The following is a 25,695-nucleotide window of genomic DNA, read 5'->3' as shown; positions in this document are numbered from 1 at the left end:
AATGGAAACCCGAGCCTGGAGAGGGGGGCCGGATGGGGGTGCAGGAAAGGTGTGGAGTGTGGACGAAGCTTTTGTTGTGGGGGATTGGGAGGAATTTACGTCCAGGAAGGGGACATAACAAATAAGTGAGGACCAGCTAGCGAAGCAGAGCTTCCAGTCGCCCTCACGGTGGCTCCACGTCGGAACTCATACACGTGGAGCGGCCACGTCGCGTGCGTTCTCAGGTGTTTGCCACAGGAAACCTTCCAGTCCGCCCACGGTGACCTTCTTTCTCTCCGTGACTCTATGGTGCTGCAATCAGTGCCGGCCGCCGAGCCCGAGCGGGCTGGCCTCAGGCAGCCTCTCTAGGCAGTCGTCTCGGTGGCCATCTTGCCCGAGCGTTCTGAGCCGCGGAGTTGCGTCAGTTTCGCCTGGGTCCGAGCCCGGGACAGGCCCTTATTTGCAAGACTCATAAATAATTGAGTACCGGGGCTGCGCCTATTTGCATACGACTCAGCTTCTTCTGCCTGGACTTCCCACTCCCGTTTTCCACCGGCTCATGGATATTCATAAGGAGCTCTGGGGGCGTGGTCATGGGCGGAGTCATGGGCGGGGCCCCGCCGGGACTCGCAGTGGCTTGGTCCCGCGGTGACGGCGGCGGCGGCAGCGGCTGTAGCGGCAGCGGCGGGGACTGGCGTCGGGGCGCAGAGCCCGAGCCGAGCGGAGCCGGATCCCGGGGGAGCGCGTGAGTGCGCGGGGGCGGACAGGAGGGCGAAGGAGGGGGCGGGGTCCGGGATGGGGGCGGGGGAGAGGCATGGAAGGAGTGGGAGCTATCCTGCCCGGACCTCGGGTTGAGGTGGAGGTGGGGGTCACCAGGAAAGTTTGCAGGGGCCGGGGGCGCGGAGGGAGCTGGGGTCGCGGGGGAGCTGGCGCGTGTGCGCGGGGGCGGAGGGTGCACGGTCTGGAGCTCGTGCTGGCCGAGCTAGAAGAAAGGGGGGAGGGGGCGAGGGCTTGAGGCGGGGCCGGGGGCGGGCGGAGCTGCTGGAGGGACCCCCGCCTCCCCCTCCCCGGGCCCGCGCTTGCCCCCTCCCCCGGGTCCCTCGGCACGCCCCCAACCACCCCAGTCCGCCCCCACCGGGTCCGCGTCCCCAGTCCCTCGTCGGCTCGCCGGCTGCTTCACAGCCACCGCACAGGTCCTCCGCTTCTGCCGCCGCCGCCCCCTCCTCCTCCTCTTCCACCCTTTTCTCCTCCTCTTCGGCTGCCGGCGTCCCCTCTGTGTCCAGAGCTCCCCACTGGGCCCCTCCAGACGGCCCCTAGCCTCGGGCTGTTCCGTCTTCCCGTTGGCTCTCCCTCCTCTAGCAGTTTACGTGCTGCCCCCGCCGACCTCTCTGGCCCCGATACGGCCGGAGATCTAAGGGTCCATAGGGGCGACTCCGTTTGCGCCGATGGCGCTCAGAGCCCCTGCCCCCCCCACCCCTGCTTGCTGCTGCCCAGCCTCTCCCCAGCTCCTCTGGCCGCCTTTGCTCCCGGGGGGTCAGCTAGTCTCCCCCTGACTGTTCGGGGTCAGGAGTGCTCAGTGCTGCTGCGATTTTACAGCTTTTGGCTACCGCCTTGGTCACCTGGGTTTCCCGGCTGGGGCTTCTGAGCTTCTGCAGCCCCTCTCACCTGGAGAAACTGAGCCCCCCACTTCATTGCTGCAGCCCCTCATACTGCAGAGGTGCCCAGCAGGCCTCCAGGTGAAAGGGTTTTCCGGTTCTGGACCAATTTGTCCCCATTTCTAACCACCCACACCATGTCCCTTGAAATAATGTTCAAGGACAAGGAAACAATCTTGTGTTTTTTTAAATTTTTTTTTTCCCCTGGCGTGTGCCCCTCCCCCATGCACGCTCGGACTGGCTCTGCACAGTTATCACCCACCCACAGCCAGCAGTGCTCCCTTGTAGTTGGCTGACCAAGGAATTGACGGTCCTGGGTTTCTCTTTATCCTCTTCCCGGTTTCTCTTGTCTGAGAAGCAAGCTGGGGCAGGGTCAAACGTGAGGGGTGGGTGGGTTTTCCAGGGCTGGGCCCCAGGGGTCCTGTCTCAGGATTTGGCACAGTCTCCCCAGGCCAGCAGGAGTGGGTGCTGAGGAAGGCACACTTCCCTTGCAGGTGGAGAGGCTTGGGTTGTCCTTAGGGCTGTGTACATACCAGGTGATGGGAAACCTCCTCCTGGCTTTGGAATGAGAGGGGCAGGTCTCTGGAGCCTGGGGGTTGGGGGGGGGGTCTTGTGGGTGGGATGGAGCCAGAATGGGAACTGAGGAGGTGGTGGAGTATCTGAGGAGCAGGTGACCAGACTGGGGCCCGCAGGAGTGAAGGAATGGTGTGGAATGCTGGCAGCCTGTGGCCTGGGGAGAGGAGGAGGTAGGTAGTTACCAAGGATCTTAGCTCATTGGTGACACTGAATGGAATCATGCTAACACTGGCCAGCATTTGCTGGCTACTTTTTACGGGTTAGGCGCGTTGTGCTGTTTGTATGCACTGTCTCACAGAGGCCTCCCACTAGCCTCAGGGACACCGTTTCTCACGTAAGGAAACTGAGGCTTAGAGAAGTAAGCAGTGTGCCTAAGGTCACCAGGTGGAAAGTGGTAGGGCCACTCAGCATTTGAATCCTGGTGTATGAGACCACAGAGCCCCTGCTACATACAGATTTAGAGAAGGGGCACCGTCGGGTCCCTGCCATAGGGCTGTGTTGCTTGGTTTAAAATTTCTTTTTCTGTCCCCCTTCAAATCCCTCAGGCCAACCCTGAGCTGGCAAGTGATGCCCAGTATCCCCATTTTGTAGGCTGTGGCTATCCCACCCCGGCTGCCTAGAAGGGGGAACCCCAGGGAGCTTTCCCCCCAAGCCACCCCACCCCCCGGATGTTCTCAAGTCCTGTCCCATTCTCCCAGCCCAGGCCTGGGCCGGCTCCTCCTTCCTCTTGGCGAGGCTCTGGAAATCCAGTGGGAGGCCATTGCTATGGCAACAGGACTAGGCCCTGGCTTTACCTCATCAAATTCCAAGCTGAAGCCAAAGCGATTGAGAAATTAAAGAAAAAAAAAATGTATTCCAGATGTTTACTTTTTATTCCTTATTTTTCCGTGTTTGGATGAGACAGCTTGGAGGGAAGGCGGGAGTGGGGCAGGGATGTGGAAGGAGGAGGGGAAAGAGGGGGAGAGGGAACCACTCCCAGCTGCAGGAGGGGGGAGGAGGGTGAGCGGGGAATGGGGAGGCAGGCGGTGGGGCGGAGCCCCAGGTTGGGGAGGAGCGGGTTTTTCCCGTCTCCCATGAGGTGATTCACGGAGAGACCTCAGACTTCATGGCCCTCTTGCTCTGCCCCTGAGTAGATACCTCAGGCAGGGCTGCCGGCTCCTTGGGTAAGTGGGGTGCCTTAGCTTGCCAGAGGGAGCAGCAGGCGGGTCCCTGGAGCTCCAGGACTTTGGGGTTAGGAGCCTGGAGTTTAGAGAGGAGTCTGGGAAGAGTGGAGGATACAGCTGCTGGGGACCTCCCTTGACCTTCCCCAACCCCCTCTGAAGTTCCCGCTTCCTGTCCCACACTCTGTCTCTGCTAGAAGTCAGAGACTTCTCTCAGCTAAGCCGACTGCCAGTGCCCAGCCCAGTCTCTCTTTGCCTTCTCAGTCTCTCTCTCTCCTCCTGGGTCTCCAGCCACCCTGCTCACAACCTCTCTGCTCCCCAATTCTCATGCAGGTTCTGCCGCATGTGATGAAAGTGTCCGCTCTCAGGGAAGGCACAGCCATGGCTTCCCCACCGGCCCGGGAGATGGAGGAGGAGCTGGTATCTGCTGGCTCGGAGCCAGGTGCCTATGGGTGCAGGGTGGAGCGGGGTGGCTGGGCGGAGTGTGGGAGGGGCAGCAGCTGAACCCCAGCTCTGTCTTGGAGGGGGTGGGGGAGTGAGGGCAGGAGGCACGCTGAGGATATGCAGGATGAGTTATGAAGGTTGTCCGCTCCTCATGAGACCTTTCGGAAGTGTTTGCGACCCTAGGTCCCCAGCAGAGGAGAGCAGACTGACCTTTGAGGTCAGGTGGGTTAAACCATGTATTTAGCGGGGGAGGACAGTGAGGTCTTGGGGAGAAATGGCCTGCATCTAGGGGAGGGTTTGAACCCAGGCCTCCTGGCTCTGTCTAGACTCCTTGGGCTGAACCCAGTGAGTGGGTGATACAGGATTCTATGAGAAAGGCCGTGGACATGAGTAATTCCATGTCTTTTACTTGGCATTGAAATGCCTTATGTAGAAGGTAGGTCTCTGGTCTTGTTTTTTTTCCTGTAGCAGATTTACTTCTGTTTGGCTTAGGTCAATAGTAAGTTTGCATTCCTGATCACACACCAGATGACAGCAGGGAGGTGGCCTGGGTGTGCACTCTGGTGAGGGGGGTGGTGGGGAGACAGAGTGGGGAAGCTGAGTGTCGTTTACTATGGGTGGTGGCAGAGTAGAGTATTTGTCAGAGGAGAGCACTGGACTGGGGACATGGTGGCCTGGCTGCTTGATGTGGGCAGGCTGGCATCTGTTTATTGGCTCTTGTTCATTCATTTGTTTATTTGAGAACACGTGCGAGGGTGCAAAATGGGGAACAAGGAGAAAAAACATGCCAGCTGGGCCCTTAGGTAGCTGTAGCTTGTAAGGGAATTGACTAACATTTTTGAAATTTGGAGTCGGGAGTAAATGCTTCTGAGATGTGTATGGAAAATCAGGGAAGGCTTCCTGGAGTAAGTGACATTTGACTTACACCTAGAAGGTTGTGAACTTTCTGAGTTCTTAGGGTGGGAGATGAAGTTCTGCTTCCTGGTTCTTCTAACAGCTCCCCAACCAACCCTTTCCTTTTGGTAGGTGATCCTCGGGCTAAACCTCCTGTCAAGCCCAAACCCCGGGCCCTGCCTGCTAAGCCAGCCCTGCCTGCCAAGCCTAGCCTGCTGGTTCCTGTTGGGCCTCGGCCTCCCCGGGGTCCGCTGGCTGAGCTGCCATCTGCCCGGAAGATGAACATGCTGGCAGGACCCCAGCCCTATGGTGGCAGCAAGCGTCCCCTTCCCTTTGCACCAAGGCCTACAACCGAGGCCTCCACTGGAGGAGAAGCCACTCGGGAGACCGGAAAAGAGGAGGCTGCGAAAGAAGAGGTGCCCCCTTTGACACCCCCAGCCCGATGTGCTGCCCCAGGAGGTGTGCGGAAGGCCCCTGCCCCCTTCCGTCCAGCCTCGGAGCGCTTTGCAGCCACCACAGTGGAAGAGATCCTGGCCAAGATGGAACAGCCTCGGAAGGAGGTCCCTGCCAGTCCTGATCGCCTTTGGGGCTCCCGCCTCACCTTTAACCATGATGGCAGCTCGAGATACGGCTCCAGGACCTATAGTGTGGCCACAGGTCCCAGGGATGAGGACGGTGGGACCCTCTCCAGGGGATGGTCCCAGGAGGGGCCAGCAAAGTCTCCCAGCGAGTGCCAGGAAGAGCACCACAAGACCCCTGAGGAGAGGTAAGGGGTGGGAGGCAGCCTGGAGGGACACGAGGGACACGTGGGTAGCCTTATCTGGGGCTGTGACCTTCACGTGTAGGTTAGGTTAGTGTTCTATGAGCACAGACGGGACCCTGGTCTCAGTCACAAAACATTCCCCCTGTAGATGGCCTCATCGTTAAAGATGTTCCTTTTATGACTTTAATGCTTTTTACAGAGTGGATGAATGTTCACGGCGGAGTTCAAGTGTAGTACAGGGCAGTTTATTTTGGGTCTTTTTATACTGAGAGTTGAACTTTGCCTCATTTCATCGCCAGCCACGCTAGTTAGCAAAGAGAACATTAGACCTGTTTTAGAGATGTGGAAACTGAGTCTCTAAAGTGACTTTTCAGGGTTCCTCAGCACGTACAAGACAGAACTGGATTTGAATTTAGGTCTCTTTGAGACCACAGCGTGTTGTCTTAAGTGTGGCTCCCGCCGTGGGTGGAATGGCATGCAGGTGCTGGTGTGTGTGTTGTGGGGGAAGCAGGGGCCAGTCTGCCCGCGAGCAGGAGTCAGACGGAACAGATAAGACGTGAGCACACCGTGATGCCTGGCCAGCGAGCGGCAAGGCGCAGAGGTCACGGCCGGGTTATAGACTGTTGTGTAGGCTTCCCTTTTCTGGAGTTGGTGCCAGTGTAAAGGGAAGGCTGGCCGGGAGGTGCCCCTTGGGGTGGTGGGCACTGGGCATTGGAGGAAGAGGCTCCCCTCCGCCTCTTGCTGCTCTGAAGGGCAGGGCTGCTGTGTTGTGGGCTGAGCCCCAAGCTGAAGGCCTCTGGCCCTACCCTGCCCCCCAGCCTTGCCCTTCTCTCACCAGAGCCTGCCTGGACGGTCGGGGCCCCAATTCCCCCTTCTTTGTTCCAGGCTTCTGGGAGGTCACACCCCTGTCCCCGGTCTGCTCTCTGGCTTTCTCCCCTTCCTTGCTTTAAGCAGAACTTAAGAGGAACAACTTCAGCTTTGGAAAATCACCCCCCCACTCCCCGGCCTCCCCCTGCAATCCTTCAAGAAGTATTGGCAGGGTGGCTGGGACCAGCTGCACTCTCCCTGGCTGGAGGAGGGCGTTAACCCCTTAGGGGCTAGGGGCAGGAGGAGTTATCTTTCGGGGAACCAGTGAGGCTTCTGGGTATGCAGGGTGCTTCTCCTGAAGGAGCGGGTTGTGGGGGTCATTTAACCCTTGACGTGCGGGAAGGGAATGGGGACTGTCTCTCTGGGCACTTTCTCTGGGGAAACTGCACAGCATTTCAGTCTTCAATGATTCCAGGTAGGGCTCACTAATAAACGGCCTGGGGCAGGGGGCTAACTTTGGGTGGTGGTAAAGTCATTTACGCAGATTCTCGATCCACGCTCCCCTTGTCCTCAGTGAGGGGCTGCTCCATTCTGTGCCTTCACTTCCTGTCTTGTTCCCTCACAGGAATGCCCCTTTGGATGTGGCCTTCAACGGTGACGTAGTTCAGCCAGCCAGCTCGGACCCACCTGCTGATGTGAGTTAGCCTCCTGTTACCAATCAGAATCTTAGTATTGTTTTGTGTTTTTTAAAGATTTTATTTATTTATCTGACGGAGAGAGACAGCTAGAAAGGGAATACAAGAAGGGGAAGGAAAGCGAGAGGGAGAAGCAGGCTCTCAGGGGGCTGATGCAGGATTCGATCCCAGGACCCTGGAATCGTGACCTGAGCTGAAGGCAGAGGCTTGATGACTGAGCCACCCAGGTGCCCCAGAATCCTAGTATTTTAGAGCTAGAAGCGTCACCTGAGATCATTTGTGTAAGCTCATTGTAGTTTAGATGGGGACACTGAGGCCTATGGAGGAGGTGGCTTGCCCCAGGTCTGGCCCTGGGACTCCGATTTCTTGACTCCCAGGCCAGCGTTCTCGATTACTGCAGTGGTTAAGTATGGTTCAGGCCGTAAGACAGGTTGTTACGAACAGTTACAGTATCCATAAGTAATGAGCTGTCTACCCGGATGTGTCGCGGGATCGGTGACTTAGTTGTTGTGATGACTCCGGCTAGTGGGCGCTCCTGGTCCCGTGTGAGGTGTGCCAATGCCACAGCTCACCAAGGTTAGGTGCCCGTGGGCTGAAGCAGCCTCTGAGGTCCCTGATTCCACTGTTCTCCCTGGCTGGGCTGCCTTCTTGGGGTTTAGAAGAGGAGGGTTTCTTGTTTCATCCCCGCTGTTCCCCACAGCGTGCTGAGAGGGTGGTTGGGTTCACCCTACTTTACTTTTTTTTTTTCCTTTAAAAGATTTGATTTGTTTATTTGAGAGAGAGGAGGAGGGAGAGAGCAAGCATGAGAAGGGCAGAGGGAGAGAGAGAAATAGACTGACTCTTCACTGAACAGGGAGCCAGATGCAGGGCTTGATCCCTGGACCCCAGGGTCATGACCTGAGCCAAAGGCAGATGCTTAACTGACTGAGCCACCCAGATGCCCCACAGCCTGGTTTCCTAAGTAACTGATATCTCTTCTTGCTCACAGAGCCCTTGCTTGTCAAAGGCTGTTTCGTCTCCCCCACAATGGAAACCTGACCACATTCCCTTGTCCATCCAACAAATGTTTGCTGAGCACCTGCCATGAGCTGGGTGCCCGGCACATAGCAGAGAACAAGGATCACACTGTCCTGCTCTCAGGGAGCTCACCTTGTAGTGCAGGGAAGCAGACATGAGCACAGGCCTTCCTGGGAACCTGCAGATGTTGTGTGTCAGACAAGTGTGGGAGACCTGTAGAGGCAGAGAGCTCTGGGCTGAGGGTAACCGGGGAGGCCTTGCCGCGAAGGTAAGGGAGTGAGCTGCCTGGGTGCTTGGGCAGAGGGAACTGCAGGTTCAAGGGACTTGGCACCTTCCTGGCTGGGAAGCCAGGACTCCTGGATCATAGTCAGAGAGGAAGCGGTGGTGTGCTAGCCAGGTGTGACAGGTGATAGGTTAGATGGATTGGAACCTCACAAGACACTGGAAGGGCGTGGGCTCTGGGGAGAGGAAGAAGCCATTGAGGGCTGTGGAGGAGAGCAGTGACGTGCTGCTGGCTTGGTTGTAAAGAGTCGCGTTGGTAGTAGGGAGTTAAGAGCAACAGCAAGGGCCAGTTGGGGCATAATCCAGGTGGGAGATGATGTGGCTGGACCCTGGGGGCCGACTCTGGTGGGGTTGGGAGGTGTGATGTGGACGGGGTTTCAGGTGGCTTGCTAGGAGAGCGAGCTGGCGTGGGGTCCCAGATGACGGCAGGGCGTTTGCCCTGTGCAGTGGAAGGGTCGGGTTACCATTCCCTGAGACGGGGACTGGGAAGGGTGAAGCAGGATGGGGGGACATGAGGAGTTGGCTTCTGGATTTGCTGATTTGAGATCCCTCTAGACATCCAAATGGAAATGTGGAGGCGGGGACAGCTGGGTAGTTGTTGGCATACCGGTGGCAGTTAAGATGCCTAAGGTCACCAGGAAGGTTAAGGTCACCAGGGGCGCAGGAGAGGTAGAGAGGGCAGAGGGCCCTGGTCCCTGGCGTAGCAAGGGAGACCTGGAGGGGATCGGGGATGGTGGAGCCCTAGAGGTCACATGGAGCCAGCACCCAGCTTTGGGGCTGGACAAGGGTGTGATCCACTTTTGGATGCTGCTGCCAGGTCAAGGCAGGTGAGCCCCAGGAATGGGATTTAGCTACAGGGAGGTCACTGGTGACCTTGATAAGAGCGTGAGCGGGCATGGTGAAGGGAAAAGGCTGTTGGGAGTGGGTTCCAGAGAGAATGGGACGAGAGGAGCTCTCTGGATAGATTAATGCATGTAGGCAGCACATTCAGGAAACTGGGTGGTAGCTTCACAGAGAGGTAAAGTCAAGACTGTTTGTGTTTTTTAAGACAGAAGAAATGAGAGCAGCTTGTGTGCTGATGGAAATGAGTCGGTAGAGAAGGAAAGATCTGTGACGCAGGAGGGAGAGCTCTGAGCAGGGACAGCTCACGAGCATAGACAGGGACCAAAGTGCTTGTGCTCACGTGCAGGTGGTGAGGTGTGGGGGCTGCCAGCTGAGGGGGGACGGCAGAAGCATTGCTTGGGAGTGTGGGCAGGGGAGGGGAAGTGTTGGGGGACCGCTGGGCATTCGAGACCCATCTGAGGTCCTGGAGGTTCGAGTGAGGGTCAGGCTGTGGTGAGACCCAGCCTTCTGCTTGCTCAGCCTCCTCCAGGCCCGTCCAGCCCCAGGTGTGGCTGCAGGGCTGGGAGGTGGAGATCTCGGATGGCTGGGTCACAAAGTCAAGAAGAGATCTAGGAACAGAGAGCCCGGATGCCGAAGGGTTGCCTGGGTGGCCATTCAAGCCACTCGGGATTATGATGGGTGGCTAGTGCGGGGGAGGGGGGCTGTGATCTGGGACCGAGGGCTCTGCAAGAGGCACTGCGCAGGGGAGTGTGGGTGGTAGGGTTTAGGAGCACGCGGTTGAACACTGGAGGTGTTTTTTTGTTGTCTTGTTTTACTTTAAGATCTTTTTATTTTAGAGAAGGGAGAGAGCATGGCGGGGAGGGGCAGAAGGAGAGGGAGAGAGAGAACCCCAAGCGGACTCCCCACTGAACGCACTGAATGTGCCAGGCTCATTCCCAGGACCCTGAGATCGTGACCTGAGCCGATATCAACAGTCGGACACTCAATCTGCTGAGCCACCAGATAGATGTCTCCCTATCCAGAGTTTTGTAGAGAGGAGAGGGGGGAGGGACTGGAAGGGGCCTTGAGAAGAAAGCAGGACCTTCCCCTGCCCAGGCGGAGTCAGGGATGTGAGAGGAAACAGTGCATTGGAGAGTGTGGAAGGAGAAGTGTGAGCCCCGGGGAGAGCCAAGGTCAAAAGCAGCACAGCTTCCTTCCTTGTCTAGGGACAGGCCAGGTGGAGTGCTGGGATGCAGGAATGCCAGGTGCTTGGGGCTCCCTCTGCCTCTTCCTCCTCTTCCGACCTCTGTCCTGTAGCTTCTGTTATTTCTGTAACTTTTATCCCAAGAGGCCATGTGTACAGATCTTATTTAATTCTGACCTAATTCTTTGAGATGGATGTTGTAGCCCCAACGTACAGAGGGCAGAGCTGAGGCTCTGAGATCCCAGTGACCACCGTGGGCAGGGCGTACGGCTTAGGAGATGCAGTGCCCGCGACTCCAAGGCCTGTGCTTTCATGTCCCTTGGTGCCTTTTCCTGAATCCCGAGTGAAGGCCTGCCTGCCCCCTGGGGTAGTGGATACTTCTGGGACCTGTGGACACGCCTCCCTGTAGCTGCTCCCCCTGCTGGTGGTCTAGCCTTGCCCTGGGCTGGCAGACCTGCTCGAGCAAACCCCCGCCCGCCCAGATGGCAGATTCCCCATTTTCCCTCTCCCTTTGTCAGGCCAGGGGACCACAGACCTTGGACCCGTGGACCACAGACCTTTGATCCTGAGATGAGCTCTCGGGTGGGTTGGGAGGAAAGATAGGAACCACTTGGAATATGGTAGGAGTGAGGCTATGCATGTTTTCTGGCGAGAGGGCCTGGGGTAGGTTTGTGAATCTTAGAAGCACAAGATACTGTAAATCATTTTTGGCATCTTGCCTAGCTGTCCTGAGAAGCCCGCCTTCCTTCTCTGGTCTGTGGAGTGAGAGTGCGAGAAAGCAGCTGACCTGGGGTCTTTGTGGGGCTGGCAGGGGCCTCCTCCCCAGCTGGGCAGTGAGTAATGGCTCTTGACCTTTCTCTTGCAGATCTCCAAGTCCTGGGATCCCTCGAGTCCAGGTCCTGCCTCAGAGAAAGGAGGTTCCACCAGCTCAGGCCTCCCCGCTGAAGTCTCAGGCCTAGCCCCTGGGTCTCCCCAACCTCGCTCACCTGATGAGGGGTCTCCCCGACCTCACTCACCCAAGGAGGGGTCTCCCCAACTTCACTCACCCAAGGAGGGGTCTCCCCGACTTCACTCACCCCAGGAGGGGTCTCCCCAACTTCACTCACCTGATGAGAGCTTGCCCTGCCACTCTCAGCTTCCAGAAGCCCAGAGACCTGTGGTTTCTGGGCCCTCCCCCTGCCTCCCTGTGACCCCAGCATCCCCAACTGTAACCCTGTCCGATGAGGGTCAGAGCTCCTGCTGCCCCCCAAGCTCAGGGCTCCCTGTAGTGAAAGCCCCAGAGGCCCCCACACCTGGCAGTCCAGCCTTTGAGAAGGTCTCGGGCCCGGAGCAGCCCCCAGCTACCTCTGCCCAGCCCCTGATGGAGGGGGGTGAGTTGCTAGATCTTCCTCGGACGTTTCCATCTGGGGATGTGGTGGCCCAGGGTGACCTAGACCGTCCCATCGGCCTGGCCCAGCGCCGATTTTCTGAAGGCGTGCTCCGGCCTCCCGGCCCAGATCAGGAGAAGCTGGGGGGCTCACTGGCTGCCCTGCCCCAATCCCAGGGGAGCCAGTCTGCCCTGGATCGTCCCTTTGGGAGTGGGACAGAGTCCAACTGGAGCTTGTCACAGTCCTTTGAATGGACCTTCCCTACGCGGCCTTCAGGGCTAGGGGTGTGGCGTCTGGACTCCCCACCTCCCTCCCCCATCACTGAAGCCACTGAGGCCGCCGAGGCTGCCGAGGCTGGTGACTGGGCTGCATCCAGCAGAGAGGAAGGGGTGTCCCAGCAGGGGCGAGGGGCCCAGTCAGCTCCAGAGGGGCCAGGAAGGCCTGGTTCCTGGGTGCAGCTGGATGATCCGGGCATCTCCCCAACCCAGAAGGCGGATGGGGAGAGTCAGCCACAGTCCCCAGTTCCCCTCAAGCCCTTGCCAACACCAGGGGGCACACCTGGAGTGGCCTTGTTGCAGGCAGAGGAAAGGTATGAGGAGCGGGAGCCCCTGGCTGGACAGGAGTCTGTGCTCCCTCTGGCCACCAGGGGGGCCGCTCTGCCCGTCCTGGAGCCGGTCCTGGGGCAACAGCAGCCAGCACCCCCCGACCAGCCCTGTGTCCTCTTTGTTGACACCCCGGACCCCCAGCAGGCATTGCCTGCTGAGGAGGAGGCCATGACCTTGGTCCAGGCTGAAGCCACCCAATCTAGGACAGAAGGTCGAGACCCCTGTAGTGTGTCCCCCGAGCCTGCAGGCCCTGACAGCAGCTCCCGCTGGCTGGATGAGCTCCTGGCCTCGCCACCACCTAGTGCGGGCAGCGCAAGGCGGGGAGCTGGATCTGAGACCCCGGCAACCTGCGCCGAGGTGAGGACGGGGGCACAGGGAGGGCGGGGGGCCTTGGGGTGGAAGCCAGGGCTTGGGTGGGCTTTCTTCCAGTGTGTGGATTTTGTGAGTCAAGAGCTGGGATATGACCATGAGGCAGGCCCCTAGGGCTGTGTCCCTCCCAGCCTCACTGGCGGAGCCGGGGGGACCAGAGGCTGTGGGCCCGTGGGAGCTGTCCTGCTAACGTGCCTTAACCTCTGAGCTTCAGAGACCTTTTATGATAAGAGCATTTGCTTTTTAGGATTGGACCACAGGTAGAACAAGATGTGGAAAGCGCCCAGTGCTTGACCCACACTGAGTGTTCAGTCTGGCTTTACCGATGGGACTGTGGAAGGCAACCTAGCACAGACCTTTAGTGCGCGGGCTCTGGAACCAGACTGCCTGGGTTCCCTGCTCTTTGCCCACATGTGACCTTGAATGAGTTACTTTTCTGTGCTTTGGTTTCTGTGTCCGTAAAATGGGGGTGATGACGATGAACTCTCCCTCACGTGGCAAAGACTAGAGAAGCCGTAAACTCTAAGGACGGCACAGAGTCATGAGTGTCTAGGAAGTGTTGGCTTTAAGAATGCCCCTATCCTTGAGCTCAAGACTGGCCTAATAGGCAGGAAGTGCAGGCCCAGAGGAGGCGGAACCTCGTGCGGGATTACCCAGTGAGTTGGTGGCTGGGCGGCGGTTAGAGGGCCAGTTCCCTGGCCACTGCCCTTTCCCCTGCCAGGCTGCTGTGAATTCAAGGGCTAGGGTCCAGGTGGTTTTTTGAAATGTCTTTTTCAAGGCCAGCCAGGGCCAGTAGGGGCGGGGCTGGAAGCAAGGCGGAGCCAGGCTGCCTCTAGGGGTAGGGGCGGAGAGGTGGAGGAGGAGGAGGAGCAGGAAGGAGTTAAGACCCGGCTGGCTCCCGGGAGGTGTGTCCGTCCCGGGCTCTGGGTGACTCAACTAGCTTTTGGGCGGGGCTGCCAGAGCAGCAGCTGCCGTGGAGGGAGCGGGGCCCGCGCCAGCGGGAGCCAGAGTCGTTGGACAGGTCCGGGCGAGGGGAGCGGCCCAGCCCTGTCCCTGCACCCAGCCGCACCCAGCAGCCCGGGGCGGGCTGGGGGTAGGGGCCATGGCCGGGATTGGGGAGCGGGAGCCCAGCATGTCTGTGTTGGAGAGGCTGTTAGCCAATGCGGCGCTGAGGGATGAGGCTGGCCGGCTCCGTGGTCCGGAGCCCAGGGCTCCCCCACCTGAAGGAGTGAGTCGGGGTAGGGGGTGCGGGGGCGTGCAGGGAGCCCTGGGCTGGCTCTTCTCCCATGGCAGAGGCTGTCCCTCCTGTCTTCTCCAGGGATGAGGCAAAGGTTAGGAGGTCTTTCTGGGAAGGGCTAGGCAGAAGGGCGCTTTTCATAGGGAGGAAGGGGTGAGTAGGGCCAGGGGCGGAGTCAGACTGTTCCATGGAAAGGAGGTTGTGGAGGGCCTTTGAGTCTTGATTGCTTCTAATAGAAAGCGACGCCTTTCACAGCCCCGTGAAGACCACTCTAAGCTGCCTTTCTCTTGGCAGTTAGCTGAGTGTTGCCCAAGGGCTGTAAACATGACCATGGGATCATTGATTGTTCTTATTGGGTGCCCCTTTCAAGCCTGGCACTATGCAGAGGTTTGATTGAAACCATCTTGTTTAATTCTCCCAAACCACTCCATGCAGTAGGAATTCTTCCCATTCAAGGGTGAGGACCCTGAGGCCCAGAGTGGTGAAGTGTTTTGCCCAAGGTCACACAGCTGGGATCAAACCCAGGCTTTCTGTTGCCAGAGTGGGGCTTTCAGACACTGGGCAGTGAGGAGTCTCATTCTGGACTCCCACTATGATGGACTCTAAGCATCGTTTTGTGTCTTTTTTTCCCCCTGATTCCTAGGGACTTCTTGGCTGGGCCCAGAAGGATCTGCAGAGTGAATTTGGGATTGCGGCAGACCCACCTCCGAGCAGTTTTAGTCCTTCCAGCTGGTCCCAGGACACTTCTCAGAACTACGGCCTTGGGAGTTCAAGCCCTCGAGGGGACCCAGGCCTTGGAGAGGGAGACTGGACTAGCAAGGGTGGGCAAGCAGCAGGGGAAGGGAGTGCCAGGGAGTGGGCCAACAGGTGTGGCCTTGGCCAGGAGGACGTTGAGGTTGCCAGCCAGGATGGGAGTGGAGTGTCTGCCCCGGGGGGCCTTTCCGTCCAGGACCGGGTGATCGGAACACCAGCCCAGCTTGGTACTCAGCAGAGTCAGGAGGCAGACGTTCAGGACTGGGAGTTCAGAAAGCGGGATTCCCAGGGCACTTACTCCAGCCGGGATGCGGAGCTCCAAGACCAGGAATTTGGGAAGAGAGACTCACTGGGTGCTTACAGCAGTCGGGATGGATGCCTTCAGGACTGGGAATTTGGGAAGAGAGACTCTCTGGGTGCTTATGGCAGCCAGGATGTAGATGAGCAGAGCCAGAAGTTGGGGAAGAAGGACCTTGTCGGCAGGTACGGCAGCCAGGATGCAGACGGGCAGGACCACGTTGGCAGGTACAGCAGCCGGGATGCAGACGGGCAGGACCAGGAGTTTGGGAAGAGAAATTCTTCACTCGGCACCTTTAGCAGCCGGGGTGCAGAGCAGCCGGATCAGGATTTCGGGAAGAGCGCCTGGATGAGGGACTATAGCAGCGGCAGCGCCCAGGACCGAGACTTCGGGATGAGAGCCCTGAGTGCCGGCTTCAGCCCCGAAGAAGCCCAGCAGCAGGACGAGGAGTTTGAGAAGAAGGTCCCGAGTGGTGGAGACGGTCCGGGCGAGAGCAGCAGGGAGGCAAGCCAGCCTGAAGAGAGAGAGTCAGGGAGCCTCTTTGGCCCCAGCACCTCCCAGTCCCAGGACGGGGCACGGGGACAGAGAGACCAGAGCAGCTGGCATGGTGGCGGTGCCGGCCAGGAGGCAGGGGGCCAGAGGCCGGCCGATGCCGGCCAGGAAGACAGGGAGGTGGGCCAGCGAGGCTGGGCAGACAACTTCAGCTGTGGCGTGGTCCCCCAGCCGGAGGCCACCTTCAGCCCGGGGCAGCGCGATTGGAGCGGCGACTTCTGCGTGGAGGCCTCTGAGAGAGGCCTCCAGTTCGGCATCATCGGTGATGACCGGGCGGGCGGTGCTGTCCTCAGCCCTTCTGGCCAGATTGCAGGTGGCCCCTTTGTACCTCCGGAGAAGACCCCGGCCGGGCCTGTGGACTGGACCGACCAGCTGGGCCTCAGGAACTTGGAAGTGTCCAGCTGCGTGGCCTCTGGGGGCTCGAGTGAGGTCAGGGAGGAAGCTGTGGGACACATGGGCTGGTCAGACAAGCTGGGCCTGAGAGATGTGGACCTGGCTGGCCATTTGGAGTCTGGAGGGTCTGAGGAGCCCAGAGTGATTGGGGTCGGGGAGAAGAAGGACTGGACCTCCAATGTCGGGGGGAGGGGCAGAGATCTGGCTGGTGTCGGGGAGGTAGGGAGCCCCAGCCAGGCCAGAGAGAGCGGCGTGGGACAGACCGACTGGTCGGGCGTGGAGGCTGAAGAGTTCCTTAAATCAAGGGAGCGTGGAGTGGGACAGGCAGACTGGACACCAGACCTCAGCCTGAGGAGCATGGCCCCGGGGGCAGGCTGTAGCCCCAGAGAGCTTGGGGCAGGCCAGGTGGACTGGGGCAGCAGTCTGGGCCTAAGGAATTTGGAGGTGCCATGTGACCTAGAGTCTGGAGGTTCTCGGGACCTGCGGGGATGTGGCGTGGGCCAGAGGGACTGGACCCAGGACTTGGGTCTCCGGGACGTGGAGCTTTCGGGGGCCCCAAGTGAAGCCAGGGAGCATGGGGTAGGAGAGGTCAGCCAGTGCCCAGAGCCAGGGCTCAGGGACCACAGCACCTTGTCCCCGGGCCTGGAGGCCAGAGAGCTGGGGCCTGCAGGAATAAGTGGGCCAGAGACCCAGGGTGAAGGCCGCTCCACTCCTTCCCTGGAGACCTGCCCTGAAGATCCTGGGATGGAGACGGGAGAAGCCCCTGGCTTTGGAACCAGGTAAGGGAGCCCCATCCCTGGGGTGGGGGGTGGGGGGAGGTGTGGCGGCTCTCTGAAACAGTGCAGCCTTTTTCAGGAGGGAAGAAACTGCTTTCCCCCAAGGACTTGTAGGGCTTGGAAAATTAAGATGGGTTGGACTGTGGATTACTAATTGTATGTTTTTTAAGCGGAGTGTGATACACATACAGGTGGATTCTTGTTTTGAAGGTGGTGATGTTTGAGGTGTTGTTTGTTGCCCGTGCTTTAGGCTTTCTTGGTGGCTGTGTATCACGACTGTGCTGGAAGGGTGTGGGTCCCATCTTCGGGGTCGATCACTGTGCACAGCATCTGTCCTGCAGGTCTCTTGGCCCAAAGCCGAGGGGTTTCCTGGGCCAGGAACATGGATGCTTTCACAGGCGTCGGCAGGAGGACTGGGCTCTGTCCACTTGGCCTGGGCCGCTCCAGGTTAGGAGTGGAGGACAGTGGCGCTTGTTGTTTCTTGCAGAGATTAGGAACTTAGTGCTTCTTGCCTGCCCTGTCTTCAGGCCCAGAAGAGCAACAGTTTAAAAACCTGAAGGTCATAGGGCTCCCCACCCCGTGATCTTGGCCTCCGTGCACAGAGTGACTGAAAGGGAACTTTCCAGAGGAACAGACTAGTGGTTTTATGAGCCAACCATGGCCTGTCTCAGGGATTTTTATGTTCTGGAACCAGCTGAGGTGATCTCACACCTGGAAAGGGGGCTAGAAAGACGTTGCGTCTGTTCTGTTAATATTTCCTGTTGGTTGAGATTTGGTGTTATTCTCCTGACTGGGTAGAAAGTTAAAACTTTCAGAAGAAGCTAGAGCGGGTGCCTGGGTGGCTCAGTGTGTTAAAGCCTCTGCCTTCAGCTCAGGTCATGATCTCAGGGTCCTGGGATTGAGCCCCACATCGGGGCGCTCTGCTCAGCAGGGAGCCTGCTTCCCCCACTCTCTCTCTGCCTGCCTTTCTGACTACTTGTGATCTCTGTTTGTCAAATAAATAAAATTAAAAAAAAGAAGAAAAAGAAGAAGAAACAGCTAGAGCTTCTCACTGGGCAGTTGAGGGAGAGGGGAAAGGGAGGCGTTGAGTGGGGCCGTGTGGTGAGTGGAAGGAGCTGATGGTAGTGGCAGGGGGGTGGAAGGGACCCGGAAGGGTCTAGAGGGAATGGTGGGGGGTGTCAGCCAATGGGTTGGGAGAGGCTTTGGGCGAGGAGAAGGAGCGAGAGAGAGGAAGGCGGGCAGAGTGCAGGGACATGCCGAAGGCTGCGGGTTCACAGGATGGGGAGCCCGGAGGCTCCTGGGATCTTGGACGAGTTCCTGGACGTCTCTGAGCCTCACTTTGTGACGTTAGCCTCAGGAAGCTTTCCCAATCCTAGCGCCCGGGACCCTGCTCTGCTGGGCCCACTGCTCTGCTGCCTCCCTTACCTCGTTGGCCTTCTTAGCTGCCCTGTGCTGTGGAAAGGGATTTTTACCATCTCCAGTCTGCACTTAGACAAGGGGTGTGACCTGCTTAAGGTCACAGAGCCTGCTTTCTGGCTGCAGCGTCCTAAACGCTGTCCGGTGTGGTCACAGTGCTCGAGAGTCTTAGACTGCCAAGGAGTGGGACCCCTTGGTCTGCCTTTTCCCTCTGCTTGGGTGGCCCTTGAGAACAAGAGAGCAGGAGTATCTTTCCCTTTGTTCAGGACCGGGGTGGGGGCTTCCAGGAGGCCGCTGGACCAGCTTGGGGAAGAGCAAGAAGTTAGGAGTGGAGAAGGAGTCCTCAGCGCTCAGCCTACAGAGCTTGTCTCCAGCCTGCCTTTAAGACGCTCTTGGTTTCTGTGTGGTCAGTCTGGGGAAGGCTCCGGACTCTGGCCACGTAGGAGACCTCGAGTGTTTGTGCATGAGCACGTGCTGGCAGGTGAAAGCACAGGACTAAGGAAACCTGTTGACCTTTCTCTAGGGCAAGGTTTACCAGATTTATTTGACTAATATCCAAGGAGCTGGTGTTCTGGGCATCTGACTTAGGGAAATTCTACACCCTGGAAAATTGCTCTTGATAGGAAATTTTGGAGGTTCCCCTGGGGAGGTCCTTGAGGATAGCTCAGAGTAGTCTGGGTTTAGGTCCATCTGCCAGGTTTGGGTCCTGATTCAGCCACCACTTCTGTGACCTTGCGCAAGTTCCTTCTCTTTCTCAGGGACTCCTATTTCTTGTCTGTATCTCGGGAGTAATTTACTACCCCTACTCACAGGGTTAAGAGTTGCAGACACACATAAAGCATTAGAAACCTGCCTGGCATGTGGTGATCGCCCAAAAGAAAAAAAATCCTTGCTACTTGTAATTGTATATGTTTGGCCAATTTGCATGGATCCGAGCTGTCCATAAAGTGAAGCCCATGGGGACATTTTGGTCACATCTCTGTAGGACAAAGGTATCCCTGATGGCAGGCGGTCCTTGGCTGGAATGCTGTCCAGCATAGTTGTGATAAGGACAGCATAGGGGTGGGTGGGTCCTGGGGAGAGCTCAGGCTCCTTCTTTGTGTCTAGGGCCACCTTTTCCTCGTGGGAGTTGCTCTCTTCGTTCACCCGAGAGCTCATGGACTGACCTCTCCTCTCTGTGGCCTCCTGGTCATCTTCTACCCCCTCCTCTGGGCCCGCGTGATGTGGGGACCTCTCAGTCATTTTGGGGTCTTTGTGGAATTTCCACAGAGGTTGAGGCCAGCCCCCTTATTTCATGGGTGGGGAAACTGAGGCTCAGGGAGGCAGTGTGTCTTGCACAAGGTCCGCAGCTGGGGATTACAGGCTCCTTCATGTTCCCTCGGGCCTCAGCTTTGCTGTCATCTCTCCGGGCACATTTCCTGTGTCTCTTGGTCCAGGCCAGCTGCTGCCCCTTCAGGCACATCATTCCAGCCGTAGGCCTAAGCCTCCCTCATTTTGGGTCTTGGAGCCTTGAGTATCGGCAAGCTGATTGTGTGCACATCTGCTTCACACCCTTCCCCAGCTCTGTCCCTGGAATGGCAGTGGGGTGGGGTGGGCTTGGCTCCAGTCCTGACCCTCAGGAGACCCTAAGTCCAGATGGGTGAGGGGTGTAGATGGTGCAAGACAGGGCAAGTCCCCAGGCCAGGAACCTGTGGTGGGGATGATGATGATGATGATGATGATTTTTAAGGTTTTTATTTATTTACTTGACAGACAGAGATCACAAGTAGGCAGAGAGAGCGGGGAGGCAGGCTCCCTGCCCAGCATAGAGCCCGATGCGGGGCTCAATCCCAGGACCCTGGGATCACGACCTGAGCTGAAGGCAGAGGCTTAACCCACTGAGCCACCCAGGCGCCCAATGACTATTTTTTTAAAAACAGATTAGAGCGAGGAAAAAAAAGATTTACTTATTTAGAGAAAGAGTGTATGTGGGCACGAGTGGGGGAGGGGCAGAGGGAGAGAGAAAATCCTCAAGCACACTCCCTGCTGAGTGTGGAACTGGACGTGGGGCTCCATCCTAGGACCCCCAAGATCCTGACCTGAGCCAAAATTAAGAGTCGGACTCCACTGACTGAGCCACCCAGGTGCCCCGATTATCCTGAAAACTTACGAAAAATGTAGCACGGTGCTAATGGGTGTGCTGGGCACACATTTCCAGCTTGTTGCCAACAGACTCAGTGAAGAATGAGTCTTTTGTGGTCCCCGTTTTGCCAGGGAAGTTGCTGAGGCTCGGAGTGGACAAGTACACGGAGCCCACATCGGTGCCCGTGGCCGCACCCAGCACAGGTTCCTGACGGTGCTGCTCTCCTGCCTCCCTGCCGGGGAGGAGTTCAGCTTATAGGTGTTCTGGGAGCTCAGAGGCCGGCAAGCTCTCCCGAGCTGGGGTTGAGCCCCACCAGCAGGGGCGATGCACGCCACATTCGCCAGTGCTCTTCCCACCCTCCCCCCTTCATTGTGGCCACCCCCCGGGGCCCACTGAGCTCATCGGTTGCCCTCTGCCCACGTGGCTGGGAGCCCAGCTTGCTCCGGGTGTGGATCTTTCCATCCACCCATCCGCCGTTTCACATCCCCTTAAACTCTGCAGGCCAGCCCTCGGCATTGTGTCTGCCCCACCCCAGGGAGAGGCCGTGGGCTGGGTGGGGGTGCCGCCCCTGCCCCCTCCCTCCGGTCTCCCTGATTTTAAGCTGCAGGGTGAGCTGGCGTTGGCCCCTGTCCAGGGCTGCTCCGTACGGCTGCCTTGCTGCCACCTCCGCCTCCTCCCTCCCTCCCTACCCAGAGCGCTTTCATTTCCATCTGTCAGCAGCTTGTGGAAGGACAGACTGACACATGTTCTCTCCTGCCCTCCCCCCCTTCCGCCCGCTACTGACTCACCTGCCCGACTCCCCTCCCCTTCCAGTCCCTTTGGCAACTCTCGAAGGCCTGGCTTCCGGGCCCTGGCCCTGCCAGCCTTTCCCACGCCCGCCCACCCGCTGCCCTGCGCGGCATCAGTGTGTGGCGGGGTGGGGTGGGGGTGGGGGGGCTCTGCTCTGCTGTGGGAGCAGGGTCCTACTGGGTCCGTGAGGGAGGTGTATGGTGAGTGTGTGCAGGGTGTGTCCCTACTTCAGGGGTGGTGGCCCGCCAGCGCACCAGCTCGCGGTGTGAGGCGTGCGAGTAGTGTGTGTGCTGTGCCGTGTGTGTTCGTGTCGTGTTTGAGGGACCAGCGGGCAGGAGATGCACAGGCTGTGTTGAGGTGCATGGTGGCCCAGCCTCTCAGTGTGCAAACATTTGCTTAGTCTCGCTCCTCCTGGCCAGGCCCCGGGTGCAGGTGCTGGGGGCACAAAGGCAGAAGGGGCCTGTCTTTGCCCTTGAGCTACTCACAGACAGGCTCTGAGGAAGGGGCTGGTCCAGGTGGGAGCGGAGGGCATGCAGGGCTGCAGAGGGGAGTGGGCCAGAGGGGGGCGGGCCAGCTTCCGAAGAGGAACTGAGCTGCAGGGAGAGTGAGTGGAGGGGCAGTGTGGGAGCTTGCCAGGCGCAGGAACAGTTTGTCCACACACACGGCGGTCTGTGAAGGCCCGGCGTGTCTCTTTCATGAGCTTGGGGCATGGGGAGGGCTGCTGTGGGGGCCGAAGGCCCAAGAGCTTGCGTGGCCAGATGGGCCAATATCTGGCTCATCCCGGGGAGGGTGAGCACCCGGGGAAGGTGCCCCTAGAAGGGGACCATCGATGGCAGCCCCCAGCAGCCCCGTAACAGTGTAGCAGTGGTAACAGTTGCTGTCAGTGATGGGTACGCGCTGCGGGGCTGGACACTGGGCTTAGCGCTTTGGTTCCCATTCCATTTCCCAGCGACTCTAGAGTTAGAGGACCCCAAGGCTTTGGTAGGTGAAGGGACTCATCCAAAGCCTCAGTAAGTGGCGGACCTGGGATTTCAACCTGCCAGGCTGCCTACCTTGTTCCCTCCGTGCTGTGCTGTACTGGGCCCTGACTATGTCCTTCAGGAAGGAGTTTGGGAAAGCCTGGAAATGCGGGAGAGGGAAAGTGTGGGGAAAGCGGTGGGTGGGGGGGGAGCACGGATATGGTGGAGTGGACTTTGCGGGAGAGAGATGGGGCTTCACGGGTGACCTTGTGCTCTGGTCGGTCTCCTTTGCAGTCCTGGCGGGTGCCCGGCCCGCTCCCCACCCTCTGGCTCCCAGGGCCTGCTGGAAGAGATGCTGGCTGCCAGCAGCTCCAGGGCAGCAGCCCGTAGGGAGTCAGCAGCCTCGGGCCTCAGGGGCCTGTTGGAAGAAGAAGGAGCCACAGCAGGTGCTGACCAAGGGGAGCCCCCGGAGCCTAGTGGGGACCCACTGCCTTCCTGGAGGCCGCAGCCGGATGGTGAAGCCAGCCAGACAGAAGAGGTGGATGGCACCTGGAGTCCTTCAGGGGTCGGGCAGGGCGAGCAGGGTCCGACACGGCCCCCTCGGCGGCCCCCCCAAGGCCCTCCTCCTCGCTCTCCGAGTCAGGACTTCTCCTTCATTGAGGTCAGTGCAGGGAGAGCCCAGGCCAGTCGTTGGGCTGTTGGGGCTCCTGTGGGTGATGTAGCGGGAGCCTCGGCCCTTGGCCCTGCCGTGTCCATCGGGGGGCAGGAAGTAAGTCCTGTGAACAGGGCGCTCCAGGCAGCCTGCTGCTGTTGAGGGCTCCTGCGGGATGGGGCAGGGCCACAAGACGGCAATGGCGGTGATGTTGCTGTTGTCCCGAGCAGGACACCGAGATCCTTGACAGTGCCATGTACCGGAGCCGCGCCAACCTGGGGCGCAAGCGAGGACACCGGGCCCCGGCCATCCGGCCCGGGGGCACCCTGGGCCTGTCCGAGGCAGCAGACTCAGATGCACGCCTGTTCCAGGACTCTACGGGTAGGGCCCCTGTGCTGTTGGGTGATGTCCATGGTGCTGTCTGGGGGCCGTGCAGGGGAGGGCTGGTAGGGCTTGCTTTCTGTGCTGAGCCTCCTCTCTGGGCCCTTGCAGAGCCACGAGCTACCCGGGTGCCGTCTTCAGACGAGGAGGTGGTGGAGGAGCCTCAGAACCGCCGGACGCGGATGTCCTTGGGCACCAAGGGGCTGAAAGTCAACCTCTTCCCTGGCCTGAGTCCATCAGCCCTAAAGGTAGCATCTGGTCCTTCAGCCACCACATCAGCCGCCAGCCACCTTGCGTCCAGCATTTTTTTCTGTCTGTCCATTTCTCCACCCATCCCTCCATCGCGTGGGCCCCTCTTCCCATTCCTCCTGTCATTTTGCTCTCACTGAGGGGCCTGCTGGCCTGTGCTGTGTGCTTAGTGGGATGGAAGGAGTAACAAAGCCTTGTGTCTTAGAGCTTCATGTGGGGCGGAGGGCAGCCGGGGGTGGGGAAGCCATGTCTCTGATTAGCTGGGGTGGGGGTGGGGGAGGTGCTTAGGTATCACTGGGGAGGTACAGATAAGGGCCAGGCCTGTTGGCGGAGAAGGGGAGATTATTTCCTAATGGTCCTATGGCGTGGGAGGGGAGGGTATATTGGGGAAGGCCTCATGGAACTATTGGATCTTGGCTTTGAGGCATATGTAGGAGTTGGCTGTGGATGGCGGGGTGATGACAGGGAGGTGTTTCCGGCAGAGGGAACAGAGTGAACAGACACAGGGCTGGGAATTCACCACTGGCTTTGTCCAGCTTAGGTAGTCTTAATTCAGTGTAGCAGAATCAACCTGAGCACCTGCTCTGTGCCGAGTGTGGCTCAACTCTTGGAGGCTTATTTTCAAGTGACTTCCCATCCATCTGGGTAAAAGGACTCCAGAGGGGTCTCTGCTGGATTCTGGGGATGGTGTGCTCTTGGGAGAAGGCCTTGCCCTCTGGGAATCTTCCTGCTTGTTCCTCTGATGTCTCTCTGTGCTTGGGTTCGTCTCCCAGGCTAAGCTGCGCCCCCGGAACCGCTCGGCTGAGGAGGGGGAGCCTGCAGAGAGCAAGCCGAGCCAGAAGGAGCCCGCGGTGCAGCGTTCCAAGTCCTGCAAGGTCCCTGGGCTGGGGAAGCCCCTTGCGTTACCTCCTAAGCCAGAGAAATCCTCAGGGTAGGTGACCTCGACTGGCCTCTGTGGGTGGGCCTCAGTTAACTGTGTGAAGTTGGCGCTTCTTCCGGTTGGAGGGCGGGTTTCCCTCCCCACCACTTCCCCACTTTGTTCACCTTTCCTGAGGTTTGCCTTGTGACCTTTGCTCTTTGTCATCTAGGTCAGAAGGATCATCACCCAACTGGCTACAAGCCCTGAAGCTGAAGAAGAAGAAGGTCTGAGAAGTCCTCCAGGTAAGAGCGGGTTCCTGGGCTGGGGCTCTGTGTGGGGCTCACAGGAGAGCAGGGCCTGACCTGGAAGGTTCAGGAGACCCCGTACCACCTTCTAGGCCTTTTCTGTTCCCCTTTCTCTCTGAGGCGGGCCAGTAGAGCTAAGCGCTAGGAACTGGTGGGTCCCTTGGCTCCCCTTAGGTTTTGTCCACAGAACAAGGTGTTGTCTGGGCTGGGCTGGGCGAGGGGGAGGGGGGGCTTCCATCTTGCCTTCCTCCCTGGGCTCAAGGACGGTCCCCATGTGCTCTTGGCTTCATGGCTGGCCCGAGTGGGGTCAGCCATCCTTCTGGTCTGGGACCCCTTGAGGTACTAACCAGGCTCAAGGGCCCCACGCGGGACCCTCCTACCCCTCAGCTCAGCTGGGGGAGCCGGCCTGGGAAGCCGAAGCTGAGGCGGGTCCTCTGTGCGCCATGGTGTCCCCTCCTGACCTCTCCCCCCCCCCCCCTTGCAGGTCCTTCCCATCTGGCAGTCTCAGGCAGTGCCCATTCCTGTGGGGTCCCCGGCGAGGAGATGGCTGGAGCCCCACCAGGCCCCAGGCTGCAGCCTCTGTCCCCTTCCGCGTCTGAGGAGCGTCTGGGGAGGCACATTTATGCACTTTGTACCCCCCCCCTTCCCAACGTTCCCCCCGCCCCCACCCCCTTCCCTCCTGACCAGATTCAGGCATTCGTGGTTGAAGGTTTTGGTCCCTCCTGCCTCGCTCTCTTCCCACCTCCCTCTCTGCTTCCTCCTCCAGCCTCCCTCGGGTTTTCTTTTGATACCAATTTATAGCATTTTTTATAAAAGCCTTTGATTTTTGTAATGGGCGGAGCCCAGCCCCAGCCCCAGCCCCAGCCCAGGCCTCCCTCCGTCTTGCCAGGTGCCCCACAGAGACCAATTACATTTTGTCACTTGAATCAATAAAGTTTTTTGGGAATTGGTGCTGCCCAGGCTGTGGTGTGTGGTTCTGGCGCCCCGTCCCCCGTGCAAGGCCATCGGCGGGGGGAAGTGCTGGTGTCAGCGCTGGCCCAGCAGGAGCGCACTCTGACGCCGAACACTTGCCTCCTTTGCACCGGGGGCTGATTCAGACCAGCCCCAGATCCCACTAACTGAACACACAAAGGGTTATTTTCCATTCACAGTGCGGTCCGGGGCGGGTGGCTGGTGGGCCCGCTCCATGCCTCGCAGTCCTCGGAACCCAGCTTCTTCCCTGCGGAGGCTCGGCTCTCTGCAAGGGCCTTAGAGTCCTCCGAGGACCCATGGGACACCCTTCCCACAGGGACCGCGGGACGGGAGACTCTTCCTG

The 25,695-nt window shown here is 59.1% G+C and overlaps 1 protein-coding gene and 1 long non-coding RNA gene across 7 annotated transcripts; one reads left to right on the top strand and one right to left on the bottom strand.

Annotated features, from left to right (window-relative positions):
• Positions 1-354: 354 nt before the first annotated feature.
• On the top strand, positions 355-25,331 carry TNKS1BP1 (tankyrase 1 binding protein 1; the record flags this gene model as incomplete). Of its 6 annotated transcripts, none has more annotated exons than XM_082747455.1 (13): positions 569-724; positions 3,704-3,812; positions 4,841-5,474; positions 6,904-6,973; positions 11,164-12,627; positions 13,787-13,867; positions 14,520-16,651; positions 22,229-22,595; positions 22,817-22,967; positions 23,079-23,215; positions 23,990-24,147; positions 24,305-24,377; positions 24,865-25,331. In XM_082747455.1, 11 exons carry the CDS (start codon positions 3,719-3,721, stop codon positions 24,363-24,365), a joined length of 5,349 nt encoding a protein of 1,782 aa, XP_082603581.1. In that variant the 3' UTR covers positions 24,366-24,377; positions 24,865-25,331. The 6 variants fall into 6 exon arrangements, with proteins under 6 accessions (XP_082603584.1, XP_082603581.1, XP_082603585.1 ...); XM_082747456.1 differs by lacking the exon at positions 569-724 and adding an exon at positions 3,241-3,373; XM_082747458.1 differs by lacking the exon at positions 13,787-13,867 and having other exon boundaries at positions 355-724.
• Positions 16,732-22,219, bottom strand: LOC309873048. Its single transcript, XR_014316173.1, has 2 exons — positions 19,951-22,219; positions 16,732-17,469 (listed from the first exon to the last, which is right to left on the bottom strand). It is a non-coding gene; the product is annotated as an uncharacterized lncRNA (long non-coding RNA).
• Positions 25,332-25,695: the final 364 nt, after the last annotated feature.

This window comes from Mustela nivalis (genome assembly GCF_964662115.1).
Source record: "Mustela nivalis genome assembly, chromosome: 9".
NCBI classification, from domain to species: domain Eukaryota; kingdom Metazoa; phylum Chordata; class Mammalia; order Carnivora; family Mustelidae; genus Mustela; species Mustela nivalis.
This window is presented reverse-complemented; position numbering and strand designations above follow the sequence as displayed.